The following is a 13,926-nucleotide window of genomic DNA, read 5'->3' as shown; positions in this document are numbered from 1 at the left end:
TATTTGAAATGAGCTGGCTGTTTAGATGACCGCTAATGTGAATGATTGAATGTATACCTTATATTGGAGCTTTCTACGAAGCGAATCCATGAGTTATCATGATCCGCGAGTCGCCGCATGCTTCATCCGTGCCACAAAGACATGCAAATAGGTGGGACTCACCACCACAGAGGGACCCAGCAGCAATTCCAATGACCGCTCTTTCCAAGCAGGCTGTAACCCAGGCCCAATGATTTGCAGCACATCATCGATCTGAGACACGGACGTTTCCTCAGCGGTGAAGTGTTGGTGACGGAATTATGGCCAATCACGTCCAGCGAGTTGCCGCGCAGGTCGATCCGACCCTCGTCTAGATACCCGCCGGGACGGGCTGAGCGGCGCAGCAGTAACAACAACCCTTGTGCGGCGCGGAATGTCGTGATTTTTTCTAGGCGAACTTGGCCATTGCTGTGCGGCGTAGAAGTGGGGAAACCGTGAATAATATAGGCGCCAGCTTTCTTCAGCTGAATATGCGCCCTCTCTTCCTTTCCTCTTCTCTTTTTTCCCCTTGCAACGTCTCTCTTTTTTTTTTTCTGAGCCCGTGTCTGTTACTTTCCCTTTGCCTACGTCACTGCCGTCTGCTTCGTGCCGTTCCGAGGTACTTTATTGGAGCTTGCTGTTCCCAAGAGCCGAGGCATCAGAATAAAGTGGCTGCACTTTACGTCCGAACAAGCACGCAGAATGGTCATCCGGAGTCTTTCCTGGGCACCGGCCTTGCCCGAGCGCTTCCGTTACACGCCGCTCCCCAGGCCACCAAGCATTCGTCTCCTACAGGTTGAGAAGTACAACCCGACTGATCCCCGGATACGCTGCTGGGTATACACCTGTCCGCTGGCGGAAGGCCTGCGGCCGCCTTTCGATGCTCTGTCGTACTGCTGGAGCGGTGCCGTGATCGACGAGGATGAAGAAGAGAATGGCGGACCACAAGGGCAGGACTTCTGGTACGAGATCGAGGTCAACGGCACGTCGTGGATGGTGATGGACAGCTTGTACGATGCGCTGCTCGCACGGAGCAGGTCCGGCGATGGGGAGAGGCTGCTGTGGGTAGATGCGTTGTGCATCAATCAGACGGATGACGAAGAAAAGACAGAGCAGGTCGCGCTGATGGGTGAGATCTATGCGGCCGCCAGCCGCGTCATCGTGTGGCTCGGTGCTGACGGCTCGTATGTGGATGAGGTGGCGTACATCCATACCACGGTTGCGAACGCGTTGGATCGGTTCATAGACGATCGGGGCGCCGAGGTCGCTTTCAAGAGTTCGCCGCAGGATACTGCATTTCTCGGAGCTCTCGGGCTGGACATACAGCTGGATGAATGGTTTCGCATATGGCGGGCGTATTTTCACTTCTTCCGCACTAGGCGCTGGTTCTTCAGGGCTTGGATTGTTCAGGAGGTGGTGCTGGCAAGAGAGGTCCAGGTCCGCTGCGGTGACAAGGTAATTCCGTGGGAGGCATTCATCTCGCTCGGTAGGTTCATCTTGTATAGCGGATGGGTACAGGTGCTCGCCCCAATCGAGCAAAAGCTCAAATTCGCCGGTATCAACGAGCTGAATACCATTTGGTCCATGCAGATGGACTTTCGCTCCGGAGGGCCATGGTCGCTCGGATTCCGGCAGACTCAGCAACATCTGAGCGGGGCTCAAACGGATTCGGAATTCTGGTACTGGTATCTGCTTCGGGTGTTGGACAATGTTCGCGGCCAACTGGCGACAAATCCAAGAGACAAAGTATACTGCATCCTGGGAATGACATCAAAATTCCTACCAACGGGGATACCATCACCAATCCGACCGGACTATTCTCAGGACCTGCAGACGGCGGATATGTTCGCCGATGTGGCTAGGTTGATCCTAGACCGTCTGCCAAATTTGGGATTTCTTGCTCTGGCGGAAGACCAGACGGAAAGGAGTTTCTCGAACCTCCCTTCCTGGGTGCCTGACTGGAGCGTGCCCGGTTCAAACCATGGCCACCTTTCTTGGGCTCAGGTAAGCGATATGCCCATCTACAATGCCTCAAGAGTCGAAACTGTACAGGGCCGACCGTGGACGATGCGAGGCGCCACTCTTTATTTGCAGGGTTCTCCTTTGGATATCATTGCTTCGGTTTCGGAACCGGTAGGACTGATGGTAACCACGCACTGGATACAGTCTTGTCTGAGGATTTGTGAGATGTTGCCCGAGAGGTACGCATATACTGGCCAAGGCCGTATCGAAGCGCTTTGGAGAACACTCATTGCGGACGAGTTTGAAGGCAGACATCCTGCACCACCCGAGGCAGCATCCAACTTTCGAGACTGGGCATCGATTGTTCTCGCCCTGGGCCTTCATACACGCAGCTCAAATGACCAAAACCCGGGACCATACCTGGACGAGCTATCGATCCTGGACAAATTTTCGCGAGCCGAAGAAGAACTACTCCCGACCAAGGACCAAGTCGTCAAGAAAGCGAATAAGATCAGCACGGCGTTGGAAACGATTCAGATCGACGAGGAGCTCCTGGATTTTGTGACGAAAGGCGACGGAGCAGCCATGCCATACGGTTCACGGCTCGGTGCGACTGGTGGGTCCCGTCGACTGTATGTGACGGCTGGTGGGTGTCTAGGAATCGGGCCTGGCTCCATGGAAGAGGGCGATGCTGTGTGGCTTATTCGTGGAGCTAGAGTACCGTTCGTGCTGCGCAAGTGTCGAGAGCTGCAGGCGATGCAGCTGCTTGGGGAGACATATGTCCACGGCTTCATGCACGGGGAGATGGTCGATGCTGTGGGGGGCGACGTGGCCGAAGTGGCTATTGTGTGACGGGAAAGAGGCTACACGCAACATGGTGGCGGAGGGACATCATGAGACGCAAAAAGCAAGAGCTGCACGTGCGGCCATCTGGGCCTCTCCACGGCGACGGATCAGGAGATGAGCTGGACGATGCGAAAGCGGCCTTGATGTGGTTGGTCATAGGGTCAGGCATCAGGCATCAGGCATCAGCGGCTAGCGGGAGTCGCACTCTCTCGTCGCTCGGGATTCGGCATCGTCATCACCACTCGGCCGCCCAGTCGTTGCCGTCCGGATCCGTCCTCCAAACTCGAAACAGCAAAGCGATGCCGCCAGAAGCGTCTGGGCTGGCAACAGGCCCTCGGAGAGCCTTCGTGCTGCCTGAAGCCCGGCCCTCGGGGTGTAAAGTCCGCCTGCTGCAGTCGTGGCGCTGGGGCTGAGTTCCCAGTGCTCAGCCTTGGTAAGCCTGGCTGCGCATTCCGCCCGCAGCCGTCTCCGTTTGCCTTCATGGTGGCTCAGGCTGTTTCGTAAGCTTCTATGTTATGGGCGAAAGACATCTAAAAGGCGCCGTCTGCACCTGTTCAACCGATTTGCTTCATCGCATCAATATCGATTCTGGTTGCATTCGCTCAGAGTTACATCCTTCGTCTTACGTACAGCCGTATCCTTGAAACGCCCCGCATCATATATTAGTGTACCGCGCTTCCGTCCGAGCCTCTTGGATCAGCTCCCTCCGCAACCTCAGCTTTACTCAACATCTGTTCTCCCAAATCGCCATGTCCGACCCCTACAACCAGTACGGTCAGCAGTACCCTCAGGGCCAGTACGGCGCGCCGCAACAGGGCTACGGAGCGCCCCAAGGCTATCCGCCGCAGTCCTCGAGCCCCCATCAGCAGCAGAACGCCTACGGAGCCCCTCAGCAACAATGGGGCCAGCCCGGCCAAGATCCCCAGCAGTATAACCAGCAGGCCTATCAGCAGAACCAGGCCTACGGCGCATATGGCCCGCCAGCACACGGTGGCTTCCAGAATGGCCAGCAGGCGCCCGACCAGTATGGCCAGCAGCAACAGCAATAGTGAGTTTTCCTCCATACCTTGGTCCCCAAAAAAGTGCCCTTGCTGACCTCATGCGATAGTGGTTACCAAGATCCGAACCGCACCTACGATCAACAGACTCCCTCTCAACAGTTCCCCCAACAGGGCGCCTACAACTCCAATCCGTATCCGGCTGACCCCAACGCGCCGCAGCACGCGTACGGACAGCCCGGCCAGTACGGTACCACCGACCCGGCGCAGGCCGGCGAGGGTGATCGCGGCCTGATGGGCGCCCTTGCTGGCGGTGCCGCTGGCGCTTATGGTGGCAGCAGGTTTGGCGGACACAGCATCATCGGTGGCATCATTGGCGCTATCGGTGGTAGCAAGCTTGAGGATAAGTTCAAGGAGGGTCGCCACAATAACAACAACAACAACTACGGAGGCGGAGGAAAGTGGTGAGCACTTGCAATGTTTCCGGCTTCGTTCCGTTTTTTCAATGCTTCGCTGTCTATTTTATGATGCTATGACCTACGAACTTGGGGCGGGAAAATGATCAGCACTGTTCATTTTCGACGTTACAATGATATATCTATCAGTGAATAATTAGAGAATCACTCAGAAAATCGAATACCAAAACATGGTCTGATTCCGTTTAGATTTCGTTACATGAACATAAATTACCATGACGGCTGAAGCTCACTGATTGGGTATCTGAGCGCTTCCAAAATCAGGTCAAGCACCTGACGAGCAGTAGACGCTTCCCACCACCTACAGTTTTGCCTTGTGGCTCTGATTTGCGACAATCGTTTCTAATCCCTTCCTCAGATCTTGATCCATCCCATTCGTCCCCGGCTTTCGCGACTCCCTATCCACAAATACGTGTACGAACTCGCCGACGGCCCTGACCTCCTCAATGCCCCTCTCAAATACGCCGATCTCGTACGTCACAGAACTCCTCCCCAGCTTATTGACTCTAAGTGCCAAGTCGGCGACGGCGGGAAAGCCGAGGGGCGCAAAATAGTCGCAATGCGAGTGGACGACGAGACCGATCTGGGACGACGAGGGCGGGTGCAGCGCACAATGCTCGACCAGGTAGGTGTTGACGACCGAGTCAAAGAGGTAGTAATAGACGCTGTTGTTCATGTGGTCGTACATGTCGTTGTCACTCCTAATGGGTGGTTAGAATCAACCTGATAGGGACCGATGAATTTATGGGCATCTCTACCATCGCGTGCGGTACTCGAGGTGGAACTTGTAGTCGCTGCGGCGACGCGACTTGAGCTCTGCTTGCGCCATGGTGGTGATTGGCGCGTGTCAAGGCAAAAACAAGAGTGTATGTAAGCTCTGATAGCTGGGGATGCGCAGGCACCTCGCACGACGGGTTGTCTACATGGCGTTGGCTGCCGGGGAACGAGGAACAGGAAGTAGCGAAGGCGGGCAGCGGAAAGCGGAAAGCGGCCGAGGTTCAGCTGGAACAGGCCAGCGACGAGGATGCAGTTCGGCCTACCATCGGCGATAAGGACGATAAGGATGGGTCCGTGCATTACCCAAACCCCCTCCTAAATACCCCCCCCCCTAATATATTTGATTCTAATTCGATTACTATTCGAATTCTATTCGATACCGTATTAATATAACTTATAATAGTAGAATTCTTTAGAATTCTTTCGCTAAGATAAACGTATTAGTTAGTTAGTTAGTTAGATTAGGGTTAGAAGATTAGGGTTAGTCTTAGAATATAATTTAGTTTAGATTAGGGTAAGAGTTTAAGAGTATTCGATTCGGGTTCGAATAGATATCGAATTCGAATCGAATTAGTATCGATTACCTCCTCGGTCGTATTTTATGTTTTGCCGAACCACCCCTAAGCTCGGATATAAGGGGTTTGGTAGGCCGAACTGTACGCTCCCAGCGACCGGGGTGTGCGGGCGGTCATGGATAAGATAAGATTGATTTTCTGCCTACCTATCCACCACCCAAAAAAGTCCCCAGCACATCCACCGCGCCGCATCCCAATTTACCACTGCCTCTTCGCGATACCCACTGCGGCACCTCGCCCCCACCTCTCGGCCATCCGCCAACCGTGGCGCCCTCTCCCCGCGTCTTCGAATACCTCCTCCGTCGCGGGCGCATTCCAGGACGCACGACCATGGCGCTGACGCCGGTGGAGCCCAGGAACTCGTTCCTGCGTGAGGAGAAGCATGACACCGAGCCGGAGACGTTTGAGGAGCCACCTGCCGTGATAACCACGCCCGTGGGTGACATGTGGCCGCGCCCATATTACCTCGAGAACGGGCTGCGGCGCGTCGAGCCTTACCATTTCACCTACAACACCTACTGCAAGGAGCGATGGCGCGGGCGCGAACTGCTGGACATCTTTACCGACGAGTTCAGGGACCGCCCTGCCGAATACTATGTGCGTTGTACCTCCTTGGGCATATGAGTCGGAGTGGAGAGCTTGTAGAGTCTGCCCGGTCAAGAGCGTGGAACTACTCAGGACAAAAGAGAACCGGGTGTTCGATGTAGCGGAGCAAAAGGGCCCGTCCAGCTGACGACGCGATCATTCCTCCTAGAAAGAAGGCATCGAAACCGGCTCCATCGTGGTGAACGGCAAGAAGGCCTCGTCAGTCCACCATCTCGTCAAAAACGGCGACATCATATCGCACACGATGCACCGGCACGAGCCCCCGGTGACAGCGACCCCCATCGGCATCGTGCACGAGGACGACGACATCATCGTGATCAACAAGCCCGCCGGCGTGCCCGTCCACCCCGCCGGCCGCTACAACTACAACAGCGTGGTCGAGATCCTGCGCGCCCAGCGCGGCTACGCCTTCAACCCGTCGCCGTGCAACCGCCTCGACCGCCTGACCAGCGGCGTCATGTTCATCGGCAAGAACCGCGCCGCCGCCGACGAGCTGAGCGTGCAGATCAAGGCCCGCACCGTCAAGAAGGAGTACGTCGCCCGCGTCGTCGGCGAGTTCCCCGACGGCGACGTCGTGTGCGAGAAGCCCATCCTGCAGATTTCGCCCAAGCTGGGCCTCAACCGCGTGCGCGCCAACGGCAAGGACGCCCGCACCGTCTTCCGCCGCCTGGCCTACTACCCTCCCCGCGAGCAGCAGGAGGAGGGCCGAGCCGCCGCCGACGAGCAGCAGCGCCGCGAGCAGGCCGAGCGCGAAGGCAAGCCGTGGAAGTCTCTCCGCGGCTACAGCATCGTGCGCTGCATGCCGCTGACGGGCCGCACGCACCAGATCCGCGTGCACCTGCAGTTCCTCGGCCACCCCATCGCCAACGATCCCATCTACGCCAACCAGCGCGTCTTCGGCCCCGCCCTCGCCCGCGCCGACGACCGCTCCGACGACGACGACGACATCGTCACCCGGCTCGGTAAGATGGGCAAGGAGGAGGTCGCCCAGGCCGTCGCCTACCACGACGAGATGGTCGACGACTACAACAAGCGCAAGGCCGAGAAGCTCTCGGGCAAGGCCTGCGACGTCTGCAACACCCCGCTCTACACCGACCCCGGCGAGCACGAGCTCGGCATCTATCTCCACGCTCGGCGGTATGCGTGCGAGGAGGGCCGCTGGAGCTACGAGACGGAGCTGCCGGGCTGGGCGCTGCCGCCTGCCGGCTACGAGGGCCCCACCGAGGCCACGGTCGAGTCGGATCCGCTGGCGGCCGATTTGGCCAAGCTGGGGCTGAACGAGGATGGCACGGTGCGGGAGGATAGGGAGCAAAAGGACGATGCTCCCAAGGAGGAGATGCAGGAGCAGCAGGAGGAGCAACGGCCAGCCGTTGCGGTTGCTGCATAGTGCAAGATGAAAAAAATAAAGTAATGAGATCAAGATGAAAGAAAGAGAAATAGATGGATGATGCTTCACGTCTCACACACGTGATTCGAACCGAACCAAACGACCCCCCCAAATTGCTGAAACTTATCCATGGCTTTTTTCCATTGCAAGGAAAGAACTGTCACCACCTAACCTCGTCTCCCTAATTAATCCAGCATATCAATCATGTCAAACAAGTTCTTCCCTTTTTTTACAGGTTCCCTCCATCCCGATCCTCTGCTGAATTTCTTGATATGCAAAATCCCTTACCCAAGCTACCCTTCCACACACGGCTCCTCCCCTATCGTCTCTCTCACCAACCCACTTACCCTCCCACCTCCAAAGGAAACCACCTCTCTTCAACAACAACACCGCTTCACGAGAACGACGCCAGCATCCCCGGCCTCTGCGACTGTTGGTCCTCGTACTGCAACGAAATCAAACACGACACCGACATCAGCCTACGACCACTCAAACCCTTTTCGAAACGAAAAGAAAAGGAAAGCAAAAAAAAAAAAAGAAAAAACCATCATCAAAAAAAGGGAACCGCCGCAGCAGCTGCACTCACCTCCAAGAACCCGACCGCCGTCATCAACAGACACAGGTTGTCGACGAGCTCCTCGAGCTCGGCGCCGGTGGCCTGCTCGCCCGTGCCGGTGCGGGCGGCGCGCTTGAAGACGGCGACGACGCTGGCGCGGTTGTCGGCGACGAAGTCGCGGGCCTGGGCGCGGCACTGGGCGTTCTGCGGGCCGCGCACGACGACGACGGCGTTGACGACGCGCAGGACGGCGAGCATGAGGTCGAAGAACTTGCGCAGCGCGTGCGGGTTGTCGATTTCTGGAGGGGGCGGCGGCCCGCGGAGGGGGCCCGGTGCGTTAGCTGTGCTTCTTTTTTTGTTGTGGTTTGGTGATGATGATGCTGATGGAGATGGAGTTGGTGCTTCCCAGGGTAGGGGGGGTGGGTTGCTGGAGGTGCTGCTGCTGTCTTGATGACGTGCTTGTTGTGATGCTGATTGTTGGTGCAGGGGGAGGGTGTGCATTGTTGTCAAGGTCGCTGTTCTCGTACCGAAGCCGAAATCTGGGTCTGTTGAGAAGATTTGTGATTCGCGGACCGAGGAGAAAAGCCCGGCGTTTAGGACTTGTGCGGCACCGGCTCTGGTCTGGGAGATGCGAAGGAGGAGAGCTAGGTAGGCGTCGATGAAGGATAGTAAGAGTGGTATATCTGCATCCTGTCAGCTCGAACGACATGAATTGAAACTGAACTGGAATGTTCCTACCGCCCGCGCCGGTGTTGCGTAGCTCCGTCGGGATGAGTTTGATACTGTCTACGAGCACGTCAATGAAGTTGAGTCGTACGAGAGAGTCGATGATATATCTATCATCTTCACGAGCGCTGAGTGCCACAAGAGCATCGAGGAAGAGAAGCGCAGAAATCCTGCATGTCCCTTGACCGGCATAAGAGTCGTCGCAGACCACATCGATCATTTTACTTCCCGCCGACCTGACAGTGCGCATGGTCTGAGAAGTGAGAGTCGATGGTTGTTGTGAGCTTTTGACCAATGCCGATGCATTCAGGGTTGCAGTTGCGCTGAAAGAGCGGCCAAAGCCACCTGCACTTGCAGGTTTACCCGCATGGTCCGAGGTACCACGGAGGTAGCGGTAGCAAATCTGGTAGCAGATCTCGCGCAACTCCGCATTGGACACCAAGCAGAAGATTCCACTCAGAGCCACCCGGAAGAGCTGTAATAGTCTGTCTTTAGCAAGATCGCTTGTCCTTCCCTTCTCCTCAATAGACTTCGACTTGAAGTTGACATTTGCCAACAACCTGCGGGCGAGATCGGCGAGGTCTATCGCAGGGCTGACGTCTTCGACATAAGCCTTTTCGAGCTTTGGTAGGATCACTTGAAGGGCCTGAAGAATGAACGAAGTTTTCGTGCTGTCATCGAACTCGCCCTTCTCCAAAAGGACCATCATCAGTTGAGTCCAGGCTTTCAGGACCTCGCCCCGAGCACGTGCGATATCTTTCCGCTGGTTGACGCCGACGAGGTAGCCCAAAACGAGCTGGCCATCTGCGTACATCTGCTGCTCCTCCACAGCCGAAAGGATTCTACCCGCCTTGCGCAGCTCGTTTGACCTGATGGTGATCAACTCCGCCACGTGCCGCATATCGTATTTCTGACCGGCAGAGGATAAGCATACTTTGAAGTCCATGGAGCCCAGCAACGGCAGCTCAGGGAGACCGTAATCGTCCACCACCTCGAGCTCCATGAAATCGAACAAATCAAAGACGCTCGGGTTGCCCATCTGCTCACCATCCGGAAGCACGGTTACCCCGAGTAGAGTTGTCTGCATTCGCGCTCGGAGAGTTGGCAAACCCCCAACCAGGCGAAGTTCTCTGGCGGTGTACTCGAAAAAGGCTGTCCTCTGCTGGAGAAATTTCTCAAGAGCAATGGCAGAGGGGTTGAAGATGAAGTCGGGGTCGGTAATGTTACTGCCGGAGAACAAGGTGTTGTTATCTACGAGGTGTTGCCGCAGCATCTGGCTTTGGAAATACTCGCTTGCTCGCAGCTCAGTCATGACAAATGCCGATGACAGAGGCGATCTCCAGAGTTTCATCAGGATGTTGATGCACTTTTGCTTAATCCCGCTGGACCATGGGGTGAAAGACTCGCTGATCATTTCTGGATATTCGACTGCAAGGCGCAAGACGGAATGGAACAAGGAATGTCCAGTCACAAACAGACCATCTTCTGGGATGTCCAGCGTGCTCACTCCACAGCTGAAGCCAAGCAGGAGATGCGCGACGGTAGGTCGGTTAGGGATGGCCTCGAGACAGCTGTTCAAGAAGTCCAAGATTCCCATTTTGATAAGATAACCTGGTGCTTCTGGGCCTTGTTCGAATTCTCTTTGATCAAGGCCCATCTCCGAAGTCAAAGCCTTCGCAATTCGCTCTGAGTCGTTGTCTTTCTCCATGATGCCAATCACTTTACTCCGGTCAGACCGTTGTCCGAAGCCTGCCATGGGTGACACGACGAGCTTGCGTGACGAAGTGAGCTTTTCAAGCAGATGGATGGAGCAAAGAGTCAAATCCTGCTGTCCTGTACCACAATATAGCCCGAGGTCTACGACAACGTAGAGGTGGTTGAGAACTGCATCCTCGAACGATGCTAGAGCCGTATTCGCAACCTTTCTTTTCTGTGTGGCATTCTTCGATCGATGTCCGCCCCTTTCAACATCCAAGAACGTGTTTTGGAGGGTCATGACCAAATCGAGCACCTCGATGCTCTTGACCAAAGACAGAAGCAGAGGGGAATCAGGTGTCGAGTCGTTGACTTCTGCAACATCTTGATGTGCAGCGGCGAAAAGGGAAGAGATTACATTGTCGTTGAAGAGCCATTCCATGACTCGAGCGAAAGGATGGAGTTGCACATAGGCAAGTAACGAGGAAGAGTGCATTGCAGTGTCCACGGGCAGATTTGATGAGTTAGCGAAGACGACAAGATCTTCGTTGAAGGTGGATAGGCAGACCGAGATGAAGTTGAGGCAATGCCAGCGCAGGACACGCAGTTGCAGTGGATCCTCTACCTTCTTGCACAGCTGGCCGAAGACACGCTCGAGCGCGAAATCGACGTACTTGTCAATCCCTGGCATGCGGTAGCTGGAACCAAGCGTCTCGGGGAATGGAAGAGTGTCGTGCAGTCCGGTATCGTCAGCGTAGGGCGCAACCAGAGCCGTCAAAAGGCTCATGAAGGCCGTTGCTTCATCGTAGTCAGTTGCAACCGTGTCAAAGAGAATCTTCTCTGCACTGATGGAGTTGGTAGTGCGTGAAGTTATGGCATGCGGTACAGAGTTGTGAGTGATCCAGGAATCCAGTTGCGTCCATATGCTGTCTCCGACTGCAGCGGTCTTGGCGACGAGTAGGGAACTGAGCACGCTGAAGACGTTGGCCCTCAGCCGGCTCTCCATGGGAATGGTTGAAAGCTGAAGAAGCATGTCCACAACAGGGAAATTGGGATTGTTCAAGATCCAGCTGCGCGCCTCAGAGCTTTCCCTGCACAAGTGAGTAAGTAATCTCAAGTGACATTCGAGCATCAAGCCGGTTTCAGGCTCGACGAGATAGTCATCGGAATCTTGAGCAGATCGTTGGTAGCGCATCGTAGGAGAAGGGTTGGGCTTTTCCTTGATGCTTGTTGCGTAAAAGTGCAACTCACTCAAGATGTGCTGGTAGCTCAAAGAAGTGGTTCGGCGCAGCTTGCCGGAAGCAACAACACCTTCCTCCTGTAGAAACCTGTGCGCAGCAGCAGCGCAATCCTCGCCCTCGGTCAGAGACTTCAGCATCTCACAGAATGCAGCGGCTCGCGGTGTGGTTTGCCGTTTGGCTGCCCATTGCAAGAAGCCATAGAGATTGCCGTCTGTGTCTGACCAAAAGTTCTGAGCGGCATCAGGGCTTTCAGCAAAGGCATATGAAATGATGAGGAAGAAGCGTTCGAGATGTAGCTCTTGCTCAACGGGGCCGGGCTGGAATCGCGAATGGATCATTCGACGCTTGTCGTCCTCCTCGACTTTGAGTTTCCGTAGCGTGTCGGGCATGTTGGTGATGAAAGCATCAACAAAGAGCTGCATTTGTTCGGTGAAGACGACCTGGAAGAAGTCCGAAATAGGCGTCGAGTCGGCGGGTAATGAGGGTGCATCCTGCAGGACGAAGGACAGCAATCGAGCCTTTGCTGGATCATACCATCTGTTCGGTCGGACATCCTGGCTGACCGAGAGCATGAAGTGGAAAGCCCCATCTCTCATGGAGTCCAGAAACAGCTGTGTTCGCTCTTCAGCTTCAACATCCAGGTCGACTCCGTTCAAAGGAGCAGGATCGACGTATCTGCTGCTGTATTCAACAAGCCACCACACAATGACGGCAGAGTGGAAATTGCGAAGCTTCCAGCCATCACCCTCCTTTCCTGCGATGACGACCTTGTGGAGAGCGCGCGCATCTTCCAGTGATGACGAACGCTCCGAAGAAACGAGCTGGCTGATGGACGAGGTGACGATAGGGACGTAGTGGACAAGGACTAGGTCGTGTTTGCTCAATGTCTTGAGGGTGCTGATGAGGCCACGGAAGTTGTCAATGCTGGTGTAGCCGGCCTTGATCAGATGGGTGCAGATGGCGGCCAGGGACTCGTGCTGGCGCGTCAGGCTGGTGCGCTGGAAGTCGATCATCTCCATCTCTTCAGCGGGCTTGCCAACCATATTGCCAGCGAGCATTAGATCGGCCAAACCCTGCAGCCACCGCTCAATATCGCCCATGCTGGCCAGGCACTTCTGCCAGTAGGCATGGCCGTTTTCCAAGCGCATCTGCTCGTCGATACCCAAGACCTTGCGCACATACTCGCCGAAGAGAGTGGCGAACTCTTCGTTACCCTCCGGGTCGTGGGACTGTTTCAGCACGAGGCGCAGAGATTCGAGAAGGAACTGGCGGCGCTTGTGGAAGCGGATAATAGCGGCGGCGTAGAGCGAACGATCGAGCTCGACAGCATCGTCTTGAGCGGCGAGGCACAGCTTGGCAGCTTCGATTTCATCGAGGTCTATGAAGTCGGCAGCGCGAACGACGTCCTGTTTGAACTCATCGTTGACCTGGTACTTCTCGCCGTCGAATTCGAGCGTGTCTGGATTGCGGGAAGGTTAGCGTGGGCCAATGGTGAGGCAGCAGGCAACGCACCGTTCCTGAGGGCCTCGCGACTCCTGTCATTCTTGCGGGGCTTGTCCAGAAGCTTTTTGAACTCATCGACACGCGCAAGCAGCTCGGCGAACAGGCGGTCGATGTTCGGCAGGCGCGACTCGGAGAGGGCCAGCAAGTCGCGGTGCAGGCCCTGGAGGGCCTCGAGGCTGTCGGTATCGGCCATGGAGACTAGCTGCGCGGCATCGCAGAACGTGGCGGAGGGGCGGCGGGGGCGGGTCCAGCAGACGCGGTGTTTTGGTGGTGATGGGCCGGCTGGAGCTCGACAAAACAGCCCGGCGCTCGGACCCTCTGCCTGCAGCTTGTCCGCTCTCTCTCTCTCTCGCCGCCGCACCGCCGCACCTCCGTTGCCTCACCTTCCACGTGCTGCGCGTGCCATGACGAGCACCGGCCATGCCATTGAGCACTAACCGACACGCTTCGAGTCACCCCGCCGCTGGACATGCGCATGCGCGAACCAACCCTTCCGCTTCCGTCGTTGTGACCTCAGCCACGTCGTACCCGGACACCACCCATCATGTTCGGCGCCGACC

The 13,926-nt window shown here is 56.1% G+C and overlaps 5 protein-coding genes across 5 annotated transcripts; 3 read left to right on the top strand and 2 right to left on the bottom strand.

Annotated features, from left to right (window-relative positions):
- Window positions 1-720: 720 nt before the first annotated feature.
- On the top strand, window positions 721-2,832 carry BKCO1_5100023 (chitin recognition protein; the record flags this gene model as incomplete). The annotated part of the gene is made up of 1 exon (XM_020276941.1): window positions 721-2,832. One exon carries the CDS (start codon window positions 721-723, stop codon window positions 2,830-2,832), a length of 2,112 nt encoding a protein of 703 aa, XP_020127413.1.
- A 743-nt stretch (window positions 2,833-3,575) lies between these two features.
- Window positions 3,576-4,292, top strand: BKCO1_5100022 (uncharacterized protein; the record flags this gene model as incomplete). The annotated part of the gene is made up of 2 exons (XM_020276940.1): window positions 3,576-3,874; window positions 3,935-4,292. The coding sequence occupies 2 exons, from the start codon at window positions 3,576-3,578 to the stop codon at window positions 4,290-4,292; spliced, it is 657 nt and encodes a 218-aa protein (XP_020127414.1).
- Window positions 4,293-4,601: 309 nt separating this feature from the next.
- Window positions 4,602-5,129, bottom strand: BKCO1_5100021 (thioesterase family protein; the record flags this gene model as incomplete). Its single annotated transcript, XM_020276939.1, has 2 exons — window positions 4,602-5,001; window positions 5,059-5,129. The coding sequence occupies 2 exons, from the start codon at window positions 5,127-5,129 to the stop codon at window positions 4,602-4,604; spliced, it is 471 nt and encodes a 156-aa protein (XP_020127415.1).
- An 853-nt stretch (window positions 5,130-5,982) lies between these two features.
- Window positions 5,983-7,645, top strand: BKCO1_5100020 (pseudouridine synthase; the record flags this gene model as incomplete). Its single annotated transcript, XM_020276938.1, has 2 exons — window positions 5,983-6,249; window positions 6,407-7,645. 2 exons carry the CDS (start codon window positions 5,983-5,985, stop codon window positions 7,643-7,645), a joined length of 1,506 nt encoding a protein of 501 aa, XP_020127416.1.
- Window positions 7,646-8,039: 394 nt separating this feature from the next.
- Window positions 8,040-13,559, bottom strand: BKCO1_5100019 (nuclear pore complex subunit nup192; the record flags this gene model as incomplete). The annotated part of the gene is made up of 5 exons (XM_020276936.1): window positions 8,040-8,090; window positions 8,232-8,500; window positions 8,729-8,884; window positions 8,940-13,322; window positions 13,376-13,559. The coding sequence occupies 5 exons, from the start codon at window positions 13,557-13,559 to the stop codon at window positions 8,040-8,042; spliced, it is 5,043 nt and encodes a 1,680-aa protein (XP_020127470.1).
- Window positions 13,560-13,926: the final 367 nt, after the last annotated feature.

This window comes from Diplodia corticola (assembly GCF_001883845.1).
Source record: "Diplodia corticola strain CBS 112549 chromosome Unknown scaffold51, whole genome shotgun sequence".
NCBI classification, from domain to species: Eukaryota; Fungi; Ascomycota; class Dothideomycetes; order Botryosphaeriales; family Botryosphaeriaceae; genus Diplodia; species Diplodia corticola.
Note: the sequence above shows the minus strand (reverse complement) of the source record. Positions and strands in the feature narration are given on the sequence as shown.